The sequence below is a fragment of the Odocoileus virginianus genome, chromosome 18, assembly GCF_023699985.2.
Source record: "Odocoileus virginianus isolate 20LAN1187 ecotype Illinois chromosome 18, Ovbor_1.2, whole genome shotgun sequence".
Taxonomy (NCBI): domain Eukaryota; kingdom Metazoa; phylum Chordata; class Mammalia; order Artiodactyla; family Cervidae; genus Odocoileus; species Odocoileus virginianus.
This window is the reverse complement of record NC_069691.1, coordinates 15,993,017-16,016,993: the sequence shown is the minus strand read 5'-3', so window position 1 is coordinate 16,016,993 and position 23,977 is coordinate 15,993,017. Positions and strand designations below refer to the sequence as shown.

General features: G+C 38.8%; 1 protein-coding gene across 8 annotated transcripts in view; it reads left to right on the top strand.

Annotated features, from left to right (window-relative positions):
• The window catches only part of CFAP95 (cilia and flagella associated protein 95), a 120,182-nt gene that overhangs the window by 34,245 nt on the left and 61,960 nt on the right, over nucleotides 1–23,977 (top strand). For all 8 annotated transcript variants that reach the window (XM_070480369.1, XM_070480374.1, XM_070480370.1 and 5 more), the window contains one exon: nucleotides 21,685–21,793. In XM_070480369.1, the coding sequence (XP_070336470.1) occupies nucleotides 21,685–21,793 (109 nt within the window). The remainder of the gene's footprint in view (nucleotides 1–21,684; nucleotides 21,794–23,977) is intronic.

Below are 23,977 nucleotides of genomic sequence, written 5' to 3'. Positions count from 1 at the left end.
AGTGATTATTTAATTGATGAACACCTACTATCTAAAATACACCATTTGAGGGTATGTCAATAGTGGTTCAGTGGTTAAGACTCCATGTTTCCACAACAGGGGCCACAGGTTTAATCCCTGCTCAGGAAATTAAGATTCTGCATGTTTCATGGTGTTGCATAAAATAAAATATAAAATAAAATAATCATTTGGTGGCCTCTCAATTGAGTATTTGATCAACTAAGGAAATGTGCCTATAGGTTTGCAAAATAGAATCTAACTGGGAGAAATTCTGAAGTACCTCTCAATAAACATTTAAGTGATTCCTGTGTTCCTCTTTATGCAGAATGTAATGCAAGTCTGTTTGACTTCACTACACATTAAAAACAGTTGTGTATAATAGACATGATAAACTGAAATACCCAGAATGGTTGCTAAAAGTGTTTCTGGTCCATTATTGGCCCACTACTATAAGAAATTGTATAGGAGCCTTGTCTTCTTGCAGTTGGAGTGGTGAATAGAGAGGCATATCACTTGCATTACACCTTGATGCTTCTGAATGAAAAAGATTTTTTTCTAGAAATTATCTTTCTCTATTGATTCCTGTAGCATTTATGGAGCTATATCATCAGATATTTCCATTGGAAATTATGAGTTGAGGGGAAGTTTTCTCTTGGGATATCTTCCCACTCATCGGAATAATTGAATACTAAGAATCAGGACAACTAGATTTGCCCTTAATTCTCTAGTTTGAGGCTAGTTCTTATTTATTTATTATACGTATCTGTATCTCTTTTTCCTTGGCCAAATTGACATCTGGTAGTAAGTGATGAGAGAAGGCAATGGCAACCCACTCCAGTACTCTTGCCTGGAGAATCCCATGGCCAGAGGAGCCTGTTGGGCTACAGTTCATGGGGTCTCCAAGAGTTGGTTGTGACTGAGCAACTTCACTTTCACTTTTCACTTTCATGCATTGGAGAAGGAAATGGCAACCCACTCCAGTATTCTTTCCTGGAGAATCCCAGGGATGGAGGAGCCTGGTGAGCTGCTATGGGGTCACACAGAGTCGGACACGACTGACGTGATTTCACAGCATCAGCAGTAAGTGATGAGCAAAAAAAATTCACTCAAGTTTCCATGGAGACAGTTCATGCTCTGGTCTCCATGGTGATACGTAAAGAGTTTTAAGGACTCACTAAGGTTAATTTTATATACTTGTAATTTCAATTACTTCTCTCTCCTGCCTGAGCCCTAAATTAAAGAGCTTGGGTATTTTACTTGTCTCCCCTGCCATCCCCATTATAGGAAGAAAACAGAAAGAGAAAGGGCAAAAAGGAAGAAAAATTAAAATGTGGTGATAATTGTAGGGTAGGGAACTTGATAGTTTAAAAAATTTTTACAGAAAACCATTTGGGTGGGGGAAAGAAATTAAAGAACTTTCTATGATGCTCTTCAGACTTATATTCTATTGTGCTATTTGAACATGAAGTTCATATGTATTCAAGGTATTTCATATTCAGAGGAGAATCCAGTTTCAAGGCACTAGGATACCATTAGTATGCTTATTAGAAAATAGAGATGAATTTTCTAATGTGCTGTATGTTCTTCCTATATTTAATCAGCAGTTTTCTCGTGGACTAACCTGGAAGTCTTTAGAGTCCTTCACACCACTAAGGACCAAGCTAGAGTTACACAGATCTTCTCTATCCATCAATCCCATCTTCTCACATCTCCAACACACACTCAGGATAAAAAGGCAAAGAAAATAAAGAAAGCTTTTTAGTAACCACATGTAGTAGCCTGCCTCTGTTGAAATCCATAAATGCTTCCCCTTTCAGCAAGCCTCCATTCTTCTACTTTAACAACTTAGACCCTCAGTCAAAAGCTTTTAACTTTTCTTTTGTGCATTTTAAATGTTTGGTTATATGGAGAGGAAAGAGAAGAGAATTTAAAGAGCTTTTTTGGTCAGTAATAAGAAGTGAGAAGAGCAAACCTCAGGGTAAGTTATAAGAACACAGTTGGTGCTCAAATAATGTTTATCAAAGAAATGAACAAATGAGCAGATAGAAAGGACACACACACAAACACCAAAGGCATTGCAGGCTGGGGGCCTCTATTTTATATTTTAAAAAGGCCCTAAGGTAAAGGACTACAGGATAATACAAATCCATAATAAATCCAGAGCTGATTTTCACAGTCCTGACCCTTAAAAATTTTTTTTTATTAAATTATATATAGTTGATTTACAATATTATGTTAATTTCTGCTGTACAGAAAAGTGGCTCAGTTTTACATATATTTATTTTTTCAAATTCTTTTTCATTATGATTTATTACATGATATTGAATATAGTTCCCTGTGCTATACAGTAGGATCTTGTTGGTTGTCTATCTTGTATATAATGGTTTGCATCTGGCTAATCCCAAATTCCCAATCCTTCCTTCCCCACAGCACCCTCCGCCTTGACAACAAGTCTGTACTCTGTGAGTCTGTTGCATAGAAATGTTCATTTGTGTCCTATTTTTGATTCCATATGTAAGTGATATTATGTGGTTTTTATCTTTGTCTTCCTGACTTAATTGGTTTGGCATAATAAATCTCTAAGTCCATCTGTGTTTCTGCACATGCACAGCCCTGATCCTAATACAGCAGGATGACATTGAAGCATGTTTGGTCACCTCTGTAGAGGTAAGATTAGAGGATTATAAAGCATTAGGCTTTGATTAGGATGGTAAAGAACTTAAAAATGGGAGCTAAACATGTACTCTTCCTGGATGTAGTACATGAATTACCAGAAATGTACTGGTAATGACAGTTACATGAATAACAGGTACTTAGAAAATCTTTAATTAGTATAGGGACAAATGATAGTCACAGTTTAAAGAGGCATTCTAATTTCTTAACTTATACTTTAAAAAATTTGGCTGCGCTGTGTCTTCATTGCAGGGTGCGGGCCTTCTCTTGTGGTGGTGCAAGGGAATGTCTAGTTGCAATACATGGGCTTCCCTTCTTGTAGGGCATAGATTCTAGAGCGTACAAGCTCAGTAGTTGTGTCTTAACTTGTGCTTTAAAAAGCATTTCAAGTTATAATACTGTGTGATTATTTAAGATGGTGTGATAGTAGATCAATGATGTGGAAATATATTTACTATCTAGTCAGTAGCAAAATTAGAAACTTTCATGTAAGTCAGATACATATATAAAATTTGTTTTCTAAAACTGATCCTAAAGGTTTTTCAGCTGTTGGTTACTAGAGAAAAATTCAAACATGCCAATTAAAGGGTTTTTCTATCTCTGAGTTTAAACAGTTTGTTTTAGATTAAGATAGTCTCTTTCATAACAGCGCCCACCCTTCTGAGTCCTACCTCCTCTACCCTCTCCTCTTCCTTGTGTTATCTGTGTGTGCATGAGGCACTGAAGTTATATGGTATTTTGGTGGTGGGGGAGTGAGTCTCCCAGATCTACATGTGGGTCTTTGTTCTTGCTCACCTCATCCTTTATCCAACTTCTGTGCTTGCTACTGGTGAATTTTGGACTAATCCACTTGGTTCATTGAAGACCTGAGGGATCTGCTTACAGACTCATTTCCATTTTGGCTCTTCTTAGCACTATAGATCCCCATGTCAAGCTCATCCTCCCCTGTCCCCTGACTTAGGCTGGTGGTAGCCACTGCGGTAGGGGTACCTCATCCCCGAACATAGTGGTCCTGTAGCTGGCCCACTGACTCTCAAAGTTTAAGAAGTGTAGCCCTTTTATTTCTTAACAGCTCTTGACTTGCAATAAAAGCATCTGACTCAGGACTAAAGAGGGCTTCCCAGGTGGCTCGGTGGTAAAGAATCTGCCTGCCAAACAGGAGATGAAGGTTCGAGTCCTGGGTTGGAAAAGTCCCCTGGAGAAGGAAATGGCAACCCACTCCAGTATTCTTGCCTGGGAAATCCCATGTACAGAGGAGCCTGGCGGGCTACAGTCCATGGAGTCACAAAGAGTTGGACACAATTTAGCGAGTAAACAGCAGCAGCAGCAGGACTAAAGGGGTTTATTGTTATTCAGAAGTTAATCACTAACACTTTATTTTTCTTTATATTCAAAACAGTCCTAGATCTTCCCAGTGCAAATGTGGATGCCTCTGATTTATTAGAACAAAGATTATTTTAAAGAGTTAAGCAAAGAAAAATGTAAAGGTTATTATTTGAAAATATAATCTCATTTTAAGTAAAAAAAGAAACAGCATATAATAAATTCTTTTGTTAAAAATATATGTCCATATGCATTGGAAAGAGGCTGAAAGATATTTACTATGCAACACAAGATATCTATTACTGGATGGTGGATTTATGGATTATTTGTCCTTTTCTTTTTTCCTATTTGCCACTTTTAGATTTTCCATAATGAGTATATTATTTTCATAGTAAGAATAAAGGAAAATTACTTAAAAAAAATTTGATATCACTTTTACAGCTTTTTCCCTTGGAGCAAACATTCTCTAAATGATCAGAATTTAAACACAATACTTCATCTCTTTCATAGTCTGAGTCATTCTTCATGGTTTATTATGAATCTTTTTAAAATATCTTTTTAATTGCCAGTTTATGTTGGATAAAAAGGATGATGCTATTCACATTCATTTAGTTTAACCACCCTTTCATTCTTGTCTGTGTTCTATAATGGTAGGTCCTACGCGATGGTTATTTTTAACCTTTGTGCTACATTCTTATTCCTCAACATACGCACATACCCACAAATGCTTTTGAATGTAGTAGTTTTGGGGAGGGAAACATCTCATTTTCTATTTTTCAGGATGATGCAGGACATTCTGCATCCTTTTGTCCTGACTGTATTTTTCTTCCAGTGCTATTCCCTCTTTGTGAAATCCCAACCAAATTCATTTTCTGAAAACCAGTGGTTATAAAATTGTACCTTTACCTTTGTGTGAGGTTTTGCTTAATTTACCTGATGGCCAAAATAAAACAGTTTTACTTGCAAGATGAACCCTTGACCTGTAAGGCAGATATTATAGGACAGGCATTTCCTTACGTGGGTACACTTGGGTTAGAAGAGATCATTGCTGTGTACAAGTACCTCTGCCTGAGCCAACTCCCTCCTGTTCGTGGGACCATCTCTCTCCTCGGCTGCAGGAGTCACCAGAGCTCGTCATAGTGCTGCTGCTGTCTTCCTCACAGAGAGTCACATGTGCTTTTTCACCAGCTTTCTTTCCCTTACTGATGGTCCTTTTCTAGGTAAGGATGTGTAGGGTGTGAGGGAGGAGGTAAGAAGAAGGTGGGGCTTTGTGATATTTTGATAAGGAGAGGTTCAATCTTATGGATCCCAGGATACCCAGGCTCAGGGATCGAGGTTTTCAGTGGCACTGGAACTAGCACTGTTTGATAAACTTCTCTGAGTTGGCCTGAGAAGCCACCCCTTCAGTGCTATTTTCTGTGTGTACTGATCAGACTTCTTTTGACTGCAGTTGACAAATACTCAGCTTGCACTAGCGGAAGGAAAGAAGAAAGTGAATTAGGTCATGATATTCATAGCGTGGTTGATCACTAGATAAAGAAGAAGGGCAGGTATGCAGCTCAACCTCAGGAACAACAGATGTAAGGGATGCCACTGCCTCCAGGTCTTGCTTCACTTCTCCTGTCTCCTCCTCTTTGTGTTACCCTCATCTTATCACTGAAGACTATGGGAAACATGATGACTGCTATGGTTCTGTAATTTATAACTTAGATCTTCAACCAACAAAAAAGTTGGTTTTAAGATATTTTAAGTTCTGAATTTTAAAGTTTCAGGTCAGATGTCCGTTACTGGGCCATGTATCTGTTTGGGGTCATCTGACTGGTCAAGGTTAGGTAGAAAATGGCAGTTCACCAATAGCCATAGCGCACAGTGGACATTCCCAGGAGAAAGAAGGAGTGCTAGGCTGATGATCCTATGTATGCTTAATTGCTCAGTCATATCTCCCTCTTTAAGACCCCAAGGACTGTAGCCTACCAGGCTCCTCTGTCCCTGGTTTTCTCCAGAGAAGAATACTGGAGTGGGTAGGCATTCTCCTCTCCAGAGGATATTACCCACACACCTGAGTCAAACCTGAGTCTCCTGCATTGCAAACAGATTCTTTACCATCTGAGCCACCAGGGAAGCCCAATAATCCCATAGATATCTACTATGTCCCATCCTATCTTGTAGATATTTATATGACATAATACTATATCCTATAGAGAGCTACTGCTGTGGAGAATGAATTCTAAATTCCAAATACCCAAATTTATAACACAAGTTTAAACTATAACCCATTTCTATTCAAAACAGTCCTAGATCTTCCCAGTGCAAATGTGGATGCCTCTGATTTATTAGAACAAAAATTATTTTAAAGAGTTAAGCAAAGAAAAATGTAAAGGTTATTATTTGAAAATATAATCTCATTTTAAGTAAAAAAAGAAACAGCATATAATAAATTCTTTTGTTAAAAAATATATGTCCATATGCATTGGAAAGAGGCTGAAAGATATTTACTATGCAACACAAGATATCTATTACTGGATGGTGAATTTATGGATTATTTGTCCTTTTCTTTTGATTGATGTTAATGGAGGTGATGAGATTTCAGTTGAGCTATTTCAAATCCTAAAAGATGATGCTGTGGAAGTGCTGCACTCAATATGCCAGCAAATTTGGAAAACTCAGCAGTGGCCACAGGACTGGGAAAGATCAGTTTTCTTTCCAGTCCCTAAGAAAGGCGATGCCAAAGAATGTTCAAACTACCGCACATTGCACTCATCTCACATTCTAGCAAAGTAATGCTCAAAATTCTCAAGCCAGGCTTCAACAGTACATGAATCATGAACTTCCAGATGTTCAAGCTGGATTTAGAAAAGGCAGAGGAACCAGAGATCAAATTGCCAACATCCACTGGATCACTGAAAAAGCAAGAGAGTCCCAGAAAAGCATCTACTTCTGCTTTATTGACTATGTGAAAGCCTTTGACTGTGTGGATCACAATAAACTGTGGAAAATTCTCCAAGAGATGGGAATACCAGACCACCTGACCTGCTTCCTGAGAAATCTGTATGCAGGTCAAGAAACAACAGTTAGAACTGGATATGGAACAACAGACTGGTTCCAAATTGGGAAAAGAGTATGTCAGTGCTATATACTGTCATCCTGCTTATTTAACTTATATGCAGAATACATCATGTGACATGCTGGGCTGCATGAAGCACAAACTAGAATCAAGATTGCCAGGAGAAATATCAATAACCTCAGATACACAATGACATCACTCTTAAAGCAGAAAGTAAAAAGGAACTAAAGAGCCTCTTGATGAAAGTGAAAGAGGAGAGTGAAAATGTTGGCTTAAAGCTCAACATTCAGAAAACTAAGATCATGGCATCCAGTTCCATCACTTTATGGCAAATAGATAGGGAAACAATGAAAACAGTGACAGACTTCTATTTTGGGGGGCTCCAAAATCACTGCAGATGGTGACGGCAGTCATGAAATTAAAAGATGCTTGCTCCTTGGGAGAAAAGTTATGACCAACATAGACAGCATATTCAAAAGCAGAGACATTACTTTGTCAACAAAGGTCCGTCTAGTCAAAGCTATGGTTTTTCCAGTAGTCATGTATGGATGTGAGAGTTGGACCATAAAGAAAGCTGAGCACTGAAGAATTGATGCTTTTGAACTATGGTGTTGGAGAAGACTCTTGAGAGTCCCTTGGACTGCAAGGAGATCAAACCAGTCAATCCAAAAGGAAATCAGTCCTGAATATTCGTTGGAAGGACTGGTGGTGAAGCTGAAACTCCAGTACTTTGGCCACCTGATGTGAAGAACTGACTCATTGGAAAAGACACTGATGCTTTAAAAGATTGAAGGCAGGAGGAGAAGGGGATGACAGAGAATGAGATGGTCGGATGGCACCACCAACTCAGTGGGCATAAATTTTGGCAAGCTCTGGGGGTTGGTAATGGACAGGGAAGCCTGGCATGCTACAGTCCATGGGGTTTCAAAGAGTCGGACATGACTGAGTGACTGAAGAGAACTGAATATATTGATGATTTTCTACATTAGCTATTATTTTGACTTTAAGCTTCCCCACTCACCCACCCAACTGGCATCCATGCATGCAGTTTTCAAAAATTGGCCTTAGGGGCTTCCCTGGTGGTCCAGTGGTTAAGAATCTGCCAGCCAATGCAAGCGACATGGGTTTGATCCCTGGTCCAGGAAGTCACACACACTGTGAAGCAACTAATCCTGTGTGCCGCTACTACTGAGCCAGTTCACTAGAGCCCAGGAGCTGCAACTACTGAAGCCCACGTGCCTAAAGCCCATGCTTCACAACGGGAGAAACCACCACAATGAGAAGCCTGAGAACCTCAAGGAAGAGGAGCCCCTGCTCCTCACAACTATAGTAAGCCTGCACACAGTAATAAAGTAATAAAGACCCAGCACAGCGAAAGATAAATTTAAAAAACCTGAATCTTTAAAAAAATAATTAAAAAAAATTGACCTTAGTCACAGATAGAAAATAGAAAGCTTGTGTAGAGATTTGGTGAACAAAAGATTTTGTGGTGCTTTGAAAAATTTCTGAATAAATCTGAGTATTTATATTACTGCTTTCGATAGACACATCTTCTATTACTGTTTATAATATTTAATTTTGAAATACAATTACATTTTAATTGATATTAGTCACATTAAGTGTTTTCTTTATTTTGATCACACTAAATTTTGATGCATTAACAAAGGTAATGAATTGGCAGAAAAATTATGTTTCTTTGTTGAGTTGTTAGATCCCCAATCAGATTGTTCCAGGTTCAATCAAATGGAAGAACTAATATAATTTCATTTATTTATTGCAAAGGATTTAGCTTCCTTTTATAGAAAGTGGTAGGAAGAATATTTTGAAATTAAAATGTATGAATCACTTGTCACAATTTTTAGAACACTTGGGAAAACATTGAACTGTTCAGCCAGGACCCAGAAGCATGAGATGAGTTTTTGAAAACAAAAAGCAAAATACCAAATAACCCCTACTCCCTCCAAAAAAACCAAACAATGTTTTTTCTAAATAAAGAGATCTCTTATGAATGGCATCTACTGGGTTTTGGATTTGACAGGGAATAAGACATTCTCCCTGCCCCTAGGAGGTCAAGACAGTAATAAGACCTATAATAAATCACATTACCCTCAGAGGGGTCTTGCTGGACAATTACTATGTACTGTAATACTTGCTAGGATGGGAGTAAGCAGAGTGCTCTGGAGACATCTAAGAGGAGCACTTAGGCCTATTGGACCAGGGAAAGTTTTCTAGAACAGGTTGTCCTAGCTCCTAGGAGTCACATGGATAAATAAAGATGGCCCGTTAGTTTTAGTTTTCAAAGTGAGGGAATTATTGGTGCTTCCTCTACAGTATTTGAAAAAATGTGTAGATTTTTACATCAGTTAATTTCAGTTCCTCAGTTGTGTCCACCTCTGGGACCCCATGGACTGCAGCACGTCAGACTTCCCTATCCATTACCAACTCTTGGAGTTTGCTCACTTATGTCCATTGAGTCGGTGATGCCATCCAACCATCTCATTCTCTGTCATCCCCTTCTCCTGCCTTCAATCTTTTCCAGCATCTGGGTATTCTCCAATGAGTCAGTTCTTTGCATCAGGTGGCCAAAGTATTGGAGTTTCAGCTTCAGCATCAGTCTTCCAAAGAATATTCAGGATTGACTGAATCAAACCTTTTGGATGGACGTGAGTTCATCTCAAGAGTCTTCTCCAACACCATAGTTCAAAAGCATCAGTTCTTTGGCACTCAGCTTTCTTTATGGTCCAACTCTGACATCCATACATGACTACTGGAAAAACCATAGCCTTGGCCAGACAGACCTTTGGAGGCAAAGTAATGTCTCTGCTTTTGAATATGCTGTCTATGTTGGTCATAACTTTTCTTCCAAGGAGCAAGTGTCTTTTAATGTCATGGCTGCCGTCACCATCTGCAGTGATTTTGGAGCCCCCCAAAATAGAAGTCTGTCACTGTTTTCATTGTTTCCCCATCTATTTGCCATAAAGTGATGGAACTGGATGCCATGATCTTAGTTTTCTGAATGTTGAGCTTTAAGCCAACATTTTCACTCTCCTCTTTCACTTTCATCAAGAGGCTCTTTAGTTCCTTTTTACTTTCTGCTTTAAGAGTGATGTCATTGTGTATCTGAGGTTATTGATATTTCTCCTGGCAATCTTGATTCTAGTTTGTGCTTCATGCAGCCCAGCATGTCACATGATGTATTCTGCATATAAGTTAAATAAGCAGGATGACAGTATATAGCACTGACATACTCTTTTCCCAATTTGGAACCAGTCTGTTGTTCCATATCTAGTTCTAACTGTTGTTTCTTGACCTGCATACAGATTTCTCAGGAAGCAGGTCAGGTGGTCTGGTATTCCCATCTCTTGGAGAATTTTCCACAGTTTATTGTGATCCACACAGTCAAAGGCTTTCACATAGTCAATAAAGCAGAAGTAGATGCTTTTCTGGGACTCTCTTGCTTTTTCAGTGATCCAGTGGATGTTGGCAATTTGATCTCTGGTTCCTCTGCCTTTTCTAAATCCAGCTTGAACATCTGGAAGTTCATGATTCATGTACTGTTGAAGCCTGGCTTGAGAATTTTGAGCATTACTTTGCTAGCCTGTGAGACTGAGTGCAATGTGTGGTAGTTTGAACATTCTTTGGCATTGCCTTTTTTTGGGATTGGAATGAAAACTATCTTTCCCAGTCCTGTGGCCACTGCTGAGTTTTCCAAAGTTTCTGGCATATTGAGTGCAACACTTTAACACTATTATCTTTCAGGATTTGAAACAGTTCAACTAGAATTCCATCACCTCCACTAGCTTTGTTTGTGGCAATGCATCCTCAGGCCCACTTGGCTTCGAATTCCAGGATGTGTGGGTTTAGATGAGTGACCACACCTTCATGGTTATCTGGATCATGAAGATCTTTTTTGTATAGTTCTTCTGTGTATTCTTGCCACCTCTTCTTCATATCTTCTGCTTCTGTTAGGTCCATATCATTTCTGTCCTTTATTGAGCCCATCTTTGCATGAAATGTTTCCTTGGTATCCCTAATTTTCTGGAAGAGATCTCTAGTCGTTCCCATTCTATTTTTTCCCTCTATTTCTTTGCACTGACCACTGAGGGAAGGCTTTCTTATCTCTCCTTGCTATTCTTTGAAGCTTTGCATTCAAATGAATATATCTTTCCTTTTCTCCTTTGCCTTTAGCTTCTCTTCTTTTCACAGCTATTTGTAAGGCCCCCTCAGACAGCTATTTTACCGTTTTACATTTCTTTTTCTTGGGGATGGTCTTGATCCCTGCCTCCTGTACAATGTCAGGAACCTCCATCCATAGTTCTTTAGGCACTCTATCAGATCTAATCCCTTGAATCTATTTGTCGCTTCCACTGTATAATCGTAAGGGATTTGATTTAGGTCATACCTGAATGGTCTAGTGGTTTTCCCTGCTTTCTTGACAATAAGGAGTTCATGATCTGAGCCACAGTCAGCTCCCGGTCTTGTTTCTGCTGACTGTATAGAGCTTCTCCATCTTTGGCTGCAAAGAATATAATCAATCTGATTTCAGTATTGACCATCTGGTGATGTCCATGTGTAGTCTTCTCTTGTGTTGTTGGAAGAGGGTGTTTGCTATGACCAGTGCGTTCTATTGGCAAAACTCTGTTAGCCTTTGCCCTGCTTCATTCTGTACTCCAAGTCCAAATTTGCCTGTTACTCCAGGTATTTCTTGACTTCTTACTTCTGCATTCCAGTGATAACAAACAGCTCCTACAATCTCAGTGGTTTAACACATAAAGGTTTATTTCCTGCTCACACAAAGGTTTCTTTAGGTTTCTGGTGAAGTTTCGGCATTCCTCCACAGAGATCCTCTGGGATTAAGGCTGATTGAGGCTCCATCATCTAGAAAGTCTTTTTCTTTGTCAGGGAAAAAAAGATTTGAGAATTCTACGGGAGAAATGACATGTATCATTTCTGCTCATTTTTATTTTATTAGCCAGAATTAGTCAAAAGAACCTCACTAACTGCAAAGGAGCTGGGAATTTTAATCGCTTGTATTTCCAGTAAAAAGGAGAAGTTGTATTGGCAGGCATAATATCTATCACGTATGGAAGACTTCCTTGTAAAACTCCCATCCTAGGTGGGCTCCAGGGCTAGACTTTAGTACCTCCAGCCTGAAGCCATTGCCCTGTGCCTATTAACAAATGTCCCAAGGGCATCGGCAGGTTTGGTGTTTCAAAATTCTATTTATCCCTTTTGTTACAGGCTTTCATCCAAAAACTGGCCTTTAAATTCCCCACTGGATTATCATCTCTTACATACTTTCAATGTGCTGGAATTTAAAATACACACACACATATACACATGTGTATATATATATATATATATATATATATATATATATTGATCTAGCATTTTCCATTGTTTTCAGTGAAAGAGTTTATCTGCAAAACTATGGGAATGTAGTCTGGCTGGTGCTCTGAGAGTTTCTACTTCTCGGCAGTCTCTCTACTGAGATTATTGGCTCATTCTCTGCTTCTTCCACTTGTCTTCAGCTGGATCTTGGCTGCTTAAAGTAGCCCTTATACATGATGTAATCTAGGGATTATAACGTCACCATAAATTAGTTTTAATTTTTCCATTTTCTTTGCTGCTTTTGAATGATTTTTAGGAAGAAATGGAAAAAGTGTTCATTTGTGTAGCTATGTTCATAATGAAAGACTGTTTTAGCTATAGATACTATTTATGAAGAAAGGCTTTTTCATCTGTTTCAATATGAATAGAATGAATTGCTTTGAAACTAAAGATCCTTGTATTATTGACTCAATATACTTTGCTCATGGATTCGTAGAAGTGTGCATTAAAATGGTCCTTAAGCTCACATAATATAATAATTTCATGTTACATGTTCATGCTCAGTCACTTCAGTCATGTCAGATTCTATGGCCTTATGGACTGTAGCCCACCAGTCTCCTCTGTCCAAGGGATTCTCCAGGCAAGAATACTGGAGAGGGTCATCATGCCTGCCTCCACAGGCTCTTCCCAACCCAGATACCGAGTTGTGTCTCTTGTGTCTCCTGCATTGGCAGGCAGAATCTTTACCAACAGCGTCATCTGGGAAGCTCCATTTTATGCTACTCTACAGCAATTGATTCAAATTAGCTAAGCCAATAATATTAAGACTGTAGGGATAGGAGTTTATGCAGGTAATCAGGCATTTGTTTCTAGTTTGCAGGGGCCAAACTAGTCTTCATTCCATTCATGGAAGTATACTATCAAAGTGTTTTTTGGATATCAGTAATTACCAATTTATAATACACCTTAAAGACTCTGTCTCTTTTTAGTCTTACTGTTCCACCACCCTAAGTGTCTTTGGCTAACCAACATAAGCTGTTTCTGGAGGGGAGATCAAAGGAACCATAAGAAGTATCCTTGAATCTGAAGATAATTGAGGTCCAGTAGTCAAAAAACATTGGTTAATAAAATGTCCCAATCCTTTTGACCCCTGTCAGTGTACTTAGTACCTGGTTTCCCTCTAACAGTGTCCCAGGTGGGATAATCAATTGTATTGTCACTCCAGTTAATCCATGTTCCTCCATCCCTTTTCAAAGTCGTATTGAAGGAGGAAACAGAACAGGCTCCATCTTGAAAGCAGGACTCCATCTTGGGCCGGACTGTGGATTTTGAGCTATGTGCTCAGTATCTATGGAAACGACATACCAACTGGAAAACCAGACCCCCTGGATGGAAGAGCCTCAGGGCTCGTACCTAGACTCTGTGTTGCCTAAAAGAATACCCTAATTATCTGTGTAACTGAATAGAATAATAAATTCTATTATGCTTATTGGGGTATGACCACAGGCCTAATGATAATTGTCCACTGTTAACTACTTTGAATCCCGGGTTAACTTTGATTGTATCTTTCTTTTCCTTTGTTCAGACTAGTTTCAGAGAATTTGGGAAGGTGACTTTGAGCTCGTACACTTAGGGTATATAAGGTTTTCAGAAAAACTGGTCGGGATCCTTGGCTAAAAGGAGACTCTGCCTTGGGCCCGCTGGTGTAATAAACTTCAATCCACTATCTGCATTGCCTTCTGAGTGAGTTTGTTTCCCAGAACATGTGGCTACAACAATATGTTTGGCAGTTAATTATACTGATAACATTTAACATTTCAACTGTTAAGATAGACAGTCTCCCATGCTGTATTCCTTTTGTTTACTTCCTGTATTCTCCATGGGGCTTCCTGTTTCTAAAATTTCTTATAAAAAATTTCACAATAATGATGGGTCTTATTTACATGTCATTCAATATAGGTTGTGAGGAAAATGACCTCACTTATCTGTCTCCGTCAAATATTTTTCTTTTGAGTGCAGTTTTTAGGTTTCAAATTCTGTGGTTTCATAGTTATAAATACACGAATCACACAGAGCCTGAGACACATTGAAAAACAAAGTCTCTCTTCATAAGTCTGAAATGTCACCATTTCTCCCAAGGACATAAAATTTTCTTTATGACTCTTGCAAATATGTCTAAAAGTCTTCATTTGTCAGTTTGATAAATGTATCACCAAATAGCACTGCCTTGGCATATAAATCATTTGTCTGTGAAATCTTTAAAGAGGATTGTCAAGTATTTCTTTGTAGTCTGTGATCCTACTAGTTTTAATGCTTCTAATGTGCCAGGAAATATAGGTGAGTCTCTGGGGTGATTTTCTTGTAAAGTCCTAGATAGCAGTTAATTATAAAACCTAATAGAAAAGGTATCTTTCTCATTTGGCTCAGATTTACATCAGAAATACAATAGCTGACAGAGTAGTTGTGAACTACATTAATAGTTCTAAAATTTGAAATTAATGTATTCTCCCATCTAGAGTCAACATTTTTAACATCTTTGAAATTCATGAAGAAAATGTGTTTCTTGTCAAGGAACCAGAAACCAGAATTCAGTTGGATTTTCATTGTCAGATATTGCTCAGGTTCACACCCCCTTTGCATTCAGTGTTATGCCTATGTATGCTGAGACTTTTCCTGTTCAGCATGCAGATTTATAATTCCTCTGGAGACAAGTTTTTTTGAAAAGAACTAGCATCTCTATATGCATAATCACTCCTTTTTTATGTGCATTTTTGTTGAGTGAGCTGGGATGCTCTTTATTTTTATGGACATGTTTGAAAGCCTTTGCTTTCAGCATTTATATTAAGGTGACAGGAACAGAATGTACGCAATTCAATCAATCAATCTTTTAAGATTTAATGAGCATTTACAAAGTGTAAGTCTTTAGGCACTGAGATCACAAAAATGAGTGGAAAAAAATGATCCCTGCTTCTAAGATGTTCTTAGTCTAATGAAAAGGAAGATTCATTAATGGACAATTATTTTAAAATGTGAAAGGTGGAGAAGTGATAAAGATAATGATCTCTTTGCACACCCCCACTGCGCTTCTCTCACTTAATCTTGAGACCACAGAAAAAACCCTTAGAGAGTAACTTGGTCTCCTCTCCTGCAAGAAGAATCCTGTGATCTAACCCAACCTTGTTCTTTTCTGAGAGCTGGACCACTATGGCTTAGGGCAGCCTGAGAGGATCTTCAGATCCTTGCCCAAGTATATTCTGGAGTTGAGTTTGTTTAGTCCTGTAACTCAGTTGGGAATTTATATGTGTTTAGTCAAGTGGGGCTTGCAAATTTGATTAGAAGTTAAATCATCCAGCACTTATGGTAGGAAACCCAAGCTTCCAAAGGACCCCAGAAACAAATCCAGAAAGTGTTTTTCACAAAATCTTACTTGGGACTATGTTAGACTGAAGGAGACAGGAAATACAGGATCTAGAGCAATCAGGTAATTGTAGGATTGGTAGTAGAGTATTTTCTACAATGGAACCTACTTGTACTATCTTTGCCTTACTAGATTCAATTGACCTTAATCCTCTCTGAATCAGTCCAAGTGGCATTTTTGACATCAGGGTCATCATTCCGAGTTCCTTTTTATACATTTGGCAGCTCGGATCCTGTCTTGTCAGCCCTTTGCTCGTTTATAATTCTGTTCATATTCATACTGTTTCTCCCACAGTAGGGTAGAGAAAGCAAATTTCCTCTCTTGTAATTAAGGATGTCTTACATAAAGATTTCTCATATAAAAAAATAGCCACAGCTTAGCTCTGGGCTTGACAGAGCAGAAGCAAGGCTGATTGACAAAGAAGATTCTGGCCCTGCTGGCAGGAGGTCAGGAGGTCCTAGAAGCACCCCTTCCAGCAAGAATGTCAGTCTGTATCTGCACACCTGACATCAAAAACGCAGCTCTTCCTTCAGTGAACAACACAGAATACCTGTATCAAGCTGCTTTAGCCTTGAACTAACTCCTGCTGTCAAATGCCTGTCTGGAGAAAATGAACATCTGCAGATCCAGTCTGTGGACTAGACCAGGGCTGGTCAATAATGACCTTTATACTAATCCAAGGTGATGTGCAAACTATAAAGACAGTGTAGCAAGTTTTTCACATAGCTAAATTTATTCAATTTAGAGGATTTTAAGATTGATTTTATCTTTGGTGTTGGAAGTCTTCTTATTAAAGGTGATGGATAGTTATTTTATTTTTAATGTTCCTGTTAAGAGAATGTGTTGGCAATTTTATGTTGGTCTTACAAATTTGGGGGTAAAGTTTTGCTGCTCCATGAAATGCTAAGGTTTGGGGACCACTGACCTTATGGCAGAAAGTGAAGAAGAACTAAAGAGCCTCTTGACGAAAGTGAAAGAGGAGAGTGAAAAAGTTGACTTAGAACTCAACATTCAGAAAACTGAGATCATGGCATCTGGTCCCATGACCTCATGGCAAATAGATGGGGAAACAATGGAAACAGTGACAGACTTTATTTTTGGGGGGCTCCAAAATCACTGCAGATGGTGACTGCAGCCATGAAATTAAAAGACACTTGCTCCTTGGAAGAAAAGCTATGACCAACCTAGACAGCATATTAAAAAGCAGAGATATTACTTTGCCCACAAAGTTCTGTCTAGTCAAAGCTATGGATTTTCCAGTAGTCATGTATGGATGTGAGAGTTGGACTGAAGGCTGTGTGCTGAAGAATTGATGTTTTTGAATTGTGTTGAAGAATACTCTCGAGAGTCCCTTGGACTTCTAGGAGACCTAACCAGTCCATCTTAATGAAAATCAGGCCTGAATATTCATTGGAAGGACTATTGCTAAAGCTGAAACTCCAATATTTTGGCCACCTGATGCGAAGAACTGACTCATTGGAAAAGACCCTGATGCTGGGAAAGATTGAAGGCAGGAGAAGGGGATGACAGAGGATGAAATGGCTGGATGGCATCACCAACTAAATGGACATGAGTTTGAGTAAACTCCGGAAGTTGGCGATAGACAGGGAGACCTGGCATGCTGCAGTTCATGGGGTCGCAAAGAGTCGGACATGACTGAGTGACTGAACTGACTGATCTAAGAATCTGGTATACAGGCATTCTCTAGCTCTTTCTCAACCTTGGTACTTTTGACACTTTGAATCAGATTAGTACTTTACTGTGGGGGCTGTCCTGTGCACCATAGGATATTTAGCGGAGCATTGCTAGCCTCTTTCCACTAAATGCCAATAGCAAACCACTCCACCCAGATGCAACAACTTAAAATGTCTCAGGGTGGGTTGTAATGGTATAGGTGGGGACTATGATCAAAAAGTTTGAAAGTTACTGTTCTACAGACATTGTAAATTTTATTTCATTATATTCATTATTTTCTCGTAAAGAATTTTTATTGCAATAAATGAGAAGTCATGACAACCGTAAATAAATTCAGATAGCAGGCAAAATAAGCAATATGAAGTATATGTATATGTATAGACATATATATGTCTATGTATATAATACTTTGATTATGCATATATATGTATTACAAAGATGCTATAAAGCTTAATTGATATTGACAAAGTATTTAAAAATCCCCAATGAAGCATATTATAGATGGATATAATATTATTACCCATAATAACATTTGCATTTGTATGTCACTTTTCCCTTGAGACTCTCATTCAATTGATTTGTGTCCTTAGTGTATGATTCCCAGTTCATCTTGGGGAAACTGAGGCACAAGTCAATGTTCAACTGACGTGATAAAATCAGGGAATAATTAGGCCTCCCATATCCTTTATAATACCCTAATCATTTTTACTGCTATATGTGGCAAATAATCCCCTAAGTATACATTTAGTATTATAATAAGTATATTTTTATTGTTAATTTTACATTTTGCATATTTTATATTTTACATTTTTGAACACATATATTTATTTTTGCTGGGTTGGCAGCATCTAAGAAAAAGGGGCAGGTCTTCAGCTATGTGTTTCTCAGAACCTGCTGGCTCTGGGCACATCATTTGTGGGCAGCCAGCAGACTTTATGGAATGCCAATTGCAGTATCTTAGTCCTCCAAAGTTTCGTTATAGATTGATGTTTTAATGCTGGGCTTTTGATTGTTGTCTGAGATTGTGGTAAGAAAAGGAACATGTCTGTATTTTTGGTAATAATCTAGTTATAATACAACTTAAAATACATGGCGGGATAATCAAGGCTGCATTCTGACTTTCATGGACACTATCTTTGCCTTCATGGGTCCCATCCTCCATTAAAAAAAAGTTTTAAATGATAGTTTATGATTGCTTTAGTATAAAGATGTATATCGTTCAAGCTTGATTACATTCTTTTTTACTGATTTAAAAGTGATTAAAACACTTTTCTCAGCCCCTAAAACTTTCACAGGCCCTGGACACTGAGCCTGTGTGTGTGTGTGCTCAGTCACTCATTCATGTCCAACTCTCTGCGGCCCCATGGACTGCATCCCACCAGGCTTCTCTTTCCATGGGGTTTTCCAGGCAAGAATACTGGAGTGGGTGCCCATTCCCTACTCCAGAGGATCTTCCCATCCCAGGGATCCTATAGTGCCTAAGAAAGAGATGGGCCCTGGAGATAATACATTGAAATATTACTTGGTGTTTTAGCCTTTCATTCCTGTGTTCCTAGGGAGGTATCCTGGTTTTATTGCCTCAGGGAAGAATGACCCAACAGGCACCAAAAGAGCCAAATTCTTGGCTTTGAGGTTCAAAACCTTAGGTCTTGGGATGGCACTGCAGATTTGGAAGAATAGATGAAGAGCTGGGGTATTCTGTCCCTTAGTTCATGCACTGAAGATGAAAGAGGCCAGAGAAGTTGAGAATATGTGGATTTGTCTGGGATCCCAAACTTGGATTAAAACTTTGGAAATCCTAGAGTAGATGGCACCTATCACTGCCTAATCATTTATTGCCAGGGTAATGTTTCCAGAGCTGTTGGTGTGTGGGGCTCTGATGTGTCTCCCAAGCCCAGTGTGGTGGGGCCAGGCAAACAATTCATGGCATCTGGGTTTCTAGGAACCCTGGTTGGAGCAGAACACAAAAAAGGTTTTTGGTGGTTTGGATAGTGGCACGCTTACGGCAAAGTGCCAGTCGGTGTAGGCTGTGTGGCAGGACCAGGTGGGCAGAGCAGAGCTCTGCATGGATCTGTAATGGAAGAACATTGGAGAATGAGGATGTTTCCACGGGTTCCAGCAAGGAGATATGATGCCAATAAAGATGGGTTCTTGGCATTGTGGTACCACACAAACTCTTTAGAGTTGGAAGAGAACCAGAATTGACCGAGATTAGGTTTTTTTCACCTGAAATTATGAGCTCTTGGAAAAGAAATTAAGTACAATAATGCAAAAATTAAGTTACAAATTTTTTACCTCAGAATTTTTTGAAGCCAGATTAGTATTCACTATACGTAGATTTATATGGGTTCTTTATATTATTTGCAGGACCTTCCACCTTTAATTTTTTTTCCTTTTAACTATTGTAAAAATCTTAAAATGTACTGGTATAATTTCTGTCCTCATTTTACACATATGAAAATAAGGGCACAGAAAAGTTAAGTGACTTCTCCAAGGTCACACAGCTAGCACTTTGCTGAGCAATGACTCAAGCCCATGACCCCATTCACTCTACCATTCCTGTTTTGTGTGTTTTTTTTAAAAAAATTATTAATTAATTTATTTTTGTCTGTGCTGGATCTTCACTGCTGTGCATGGACTTTTGCTAGTTGCAGTGAGCCAAGACTACTCTTCAGCTGTGGCGCACAAGCTTCTCATCACGGGCTTCTCTTGTGGAGCATGAGCTCTGGAGTGCCTGGGCTTCAACAGCTGTGGTGCACAGGCTCAGCTGTCCTGCAGCATGTGGGATCCTAGCTCCTAGACCTGGGATCAAACCCATGTCCTCTGTATCGGCAGGCAGATTCTTAACCACTGGACCACCAGGGAAGTCCCCGACTCCTGATTCTTAATGTCCAATATTCCCCTAAAGAACTTCAGTGAGAGGTTTCTCTCAGGCTCTCAAAAAATGGTATTGGTACCAAAATGCTCTTAGTGTTTTGCAGTTAATGCTCAGATGTGAGGAGGGCTGAGGGCTCATGCTGGAGCTCTGCTAACCTGCCCCGGGCTCCCCCTCTGCTGTGTCCTAGGCAGAGCTCTGCTTCCATGAGTAGTGGTGGGGCGGTAAGGGTATAAGCTGAACGCAGTGCAGGGCCCCAGCGCCAATGCAGCGGGGTGAGGTGGGGTGGTCAGGTCCTAGGCTGGGTGCCCCACCCAGGTTAGTCAATGCTGTTCTGCGTCTACAGTCCTGTGCCCACACTTAACGACACTGTAGATTTTTCTTCTTTAACTGCCCGCCCCTTTCCAGACTATGAGCAACCGAAGGCAGGAATTACACCACACTTTCTCCCCATTTGTATCTCTTGCACCTAACAGAATGCTTGGCATGTAATAGGTATTTAAAATATTTCCTGAATGAATGAGCAGATAGGTGGATGGATGGATAAGTTCCAGGGTACCTCCATGTCCCTCACATAGTCCTAGTTCCATATCTCTCGATAAAAAAGCAAACCTCTTTTGATGGGTGTTTGGGTTCAGTTTCCTTTATCTCACCTGAGAAACTTTGTGAAAATTGCTCCTTCTGTTGTGGGCCACTTCACCTCCTCTTTCCTTCCTTATCCCCAGACGTTTCCTTTATTATTATTTTCAAACTCTGTTTTAGTCAAAATGTTCAGAATACGTTTCCTCTTTCATCTACATGTTTTAAGAACTGTTATGTTTAACTGTTAATTTCCTTTACACCCTCTTTAGAAGCAGGGACCACATGTTATAAATCCGTATGAGTAAATATTTTACTGTCTCTTGTTTTGAAAAGAATTGTAATTAAAACTCATGGTAGAACAATTTCTAAAGTGGTAAGTTGCCTTTCTAAGATATTACCATGTCTTGTTTTAATTCTTACTTTGAGTAATTAATTTACATTATTAAATAAGATTCACTTCACTGGAGTCACTGAATAATCACTGTGTTGGAAAAGTATTGTTTTTTATCATTAGTTTTATCATGTATGCTAAATTGTTTTTAGGGAGTAGCCTCAGTATTACCTGAAAAGAGATGGGCAATATATGTCCCAAGTCCAGTAAATTTATCATTAGAACAATATCAGAAATATAGTAAACTTTCATTGCATTATTTTTAAAATATTTAAATGAAATATATGATAAATAAGCTTTGTCATTTAACAGATTCTAATTTTCTTCTTAAGGCACCGTGACAGAGAAAGTTATCCCAAAGATTATGATATAGAGGGTCCTGAAGAAGTGAAAAAACTATGTAATTCAACATATCATCGACTTGGAACCAGTGAACCCCTAGTAAGTAGTAACCACTAATTTCTCTAAGTCCAAATCTTCCTTCTAGTGAAACATGAAAAAGTAGAGGGAGGAGCACTTTCTCAGGGCTCCTCTTAGATGTGTTAGTTACTTAGGCAGGTGGCTTAGCCACTGTTTGCCTCAGTGACCTTACCTGTAAGGTGGGAGCACTTCATAAGGTTACTGGGTAAATAAAGCAAATAAAGTGCTTAACTCAGTGCCTGGCACATAGCGAATGCTCAAGAAATTTTTACTGCTGTTATGATACCTTGCTAGATGTCTCCTCTAACCTTCATCATCACCCTGTGAAGTAGGTATTATTATTGCTATTTTACAAGTGCAGAGAAACTCCTAGATATTGAATGACTTACTCAAAGTCACCAAGCCAGGGAGTGAAAGAGTGAGAGTTTGAACCCATTTCTTTGATTTCATATCTTTTGTACTTAAGGTGACAGAGTTGTAAGTAATTTAAACATGCTATTATTTCCTATAACATTTGTACGACCAAGTTACTAAAGGAGGATTTGTTGCATAAGTACTTCCTGTTTGAATTGTTGTGGATGGATTACTCCATGGCTATTTAGGTGTCTTTTTTTCCCTTTCTTTCTTTGAAAGAGAATTTTATTTATTTATTTATTTATTGGCTGTGCTGGGTCTTTTTTTTCCTACTTTATTTTTAATTTTTTTTTATTGAAGGATACTTGCTTTACAGATTTTTTTCTGTTTTCTGTCAAACCTCAACATGAATCAGCCATAGGTATACATATATTCCCTCCCTTTTGAACCTCCGTCCCATCTCCTTCCCCATCCCACCCATCTAGGTTGATACAGAGCCCTGTTTGAGTTTCCTGAGCCATATAGCAAGTTTCCCATTGGCTATCTATTTTACATGTGGTAATGTTAGTTTCCATGTTACTCTTTCCATACATCTCACCCTCTCCTCCCCTCTTCCCATGTCCATATGTCTATTCTCTATGTCTGCTTCTCCAGTGTTTCCCTGTAAATAAATTCTTCAGAATCATTTTTATAGATTCCGTATATGTGCGTTAGAATACAATATTTATCTTTCTCTTTCTGACTCACTTCACTCTGTATAATAGGTTCTAGGTTCGTCGACCTCATCAGAACTGACTCAAATGCATTCCTTTTATGGCTTTTTATGGAATACACAATATTCCATTGTGTATATGTACCACAACTTCTTTATCCATTCATCTGTCAATGGGCATCTAGGTTGCTTCCATGTTCTAGCTATTGTAAATAGTGCTGCAATGAACAATGGGATACATGTGTCTTTTTCCACCCTGGTTTCCTTGGGTATATGCCTAGGAGTGGGATTGCTGGGTCATATGGTGGTTTTATTCATAGTTTTTTAAGGAATTTCCATACTGTCTTCCATAGTGGTTGTATCAATTTACATTCCCACCAAGAGTGCAAGAGCATTCCCTTTTCTCCACACCCTCTCCAGCATTTATTGTTTGTAGACTTTTTGATGATGGCCATTCTGACTGATGTGAGGTAATATCTCATTGTGGTTTTGATTTGCATTTCTCTAAAATGAGTGATGTTGGGCATCTTTTCATGTGTTTGTTAGCCATCTGTATGTATTCTTTGGAGAAATGTCTGTTTAGGTCTTTTTCCCACTTTTTGACTGGGTTGTTTGTTTTTCTGGTATTGAGTTGTATGAGCTGCTTGTGTATTTTGGAAATTAATCCTTTGTCAGTTGTTTGTCATTTGCTATTCTATTTTGTCATTTGCTATTATTTTGTCCCATTCTGAGGGTTGTCTTTTCACCTTGATTTTAGTTTCCTTTGCTGTGAAAAACTTTTAAGTTTAATCAGGTCCCACTTGTTTACTTTTGTTTTTATTTACATTACTCTAGGAGGTGGGTCATAGAGGATCTTTCTTTGATTTATGTCATCGAGCATTCTGCCTATGTTTTCCTCTTAGAGTTTTATAGTTTCTGGTCTTACATTTAGGTCTTTAATCTATTTTGAGTTTATCTTTGTGTATGGTATTAGGAAGTGTTCTAATTTCATTCTTTTACATGTAGCTGTCCAGTTTTCCCAGCACCATTTATTGAAGAGGCTGTCTTTGCCCCATTATATATTTGTGCCTCCTTTGTCAAAAATAAGGTACCCATAGGTGCATGGGCTTATTTCTGGGCTGTCTATTTTATTCCATTGG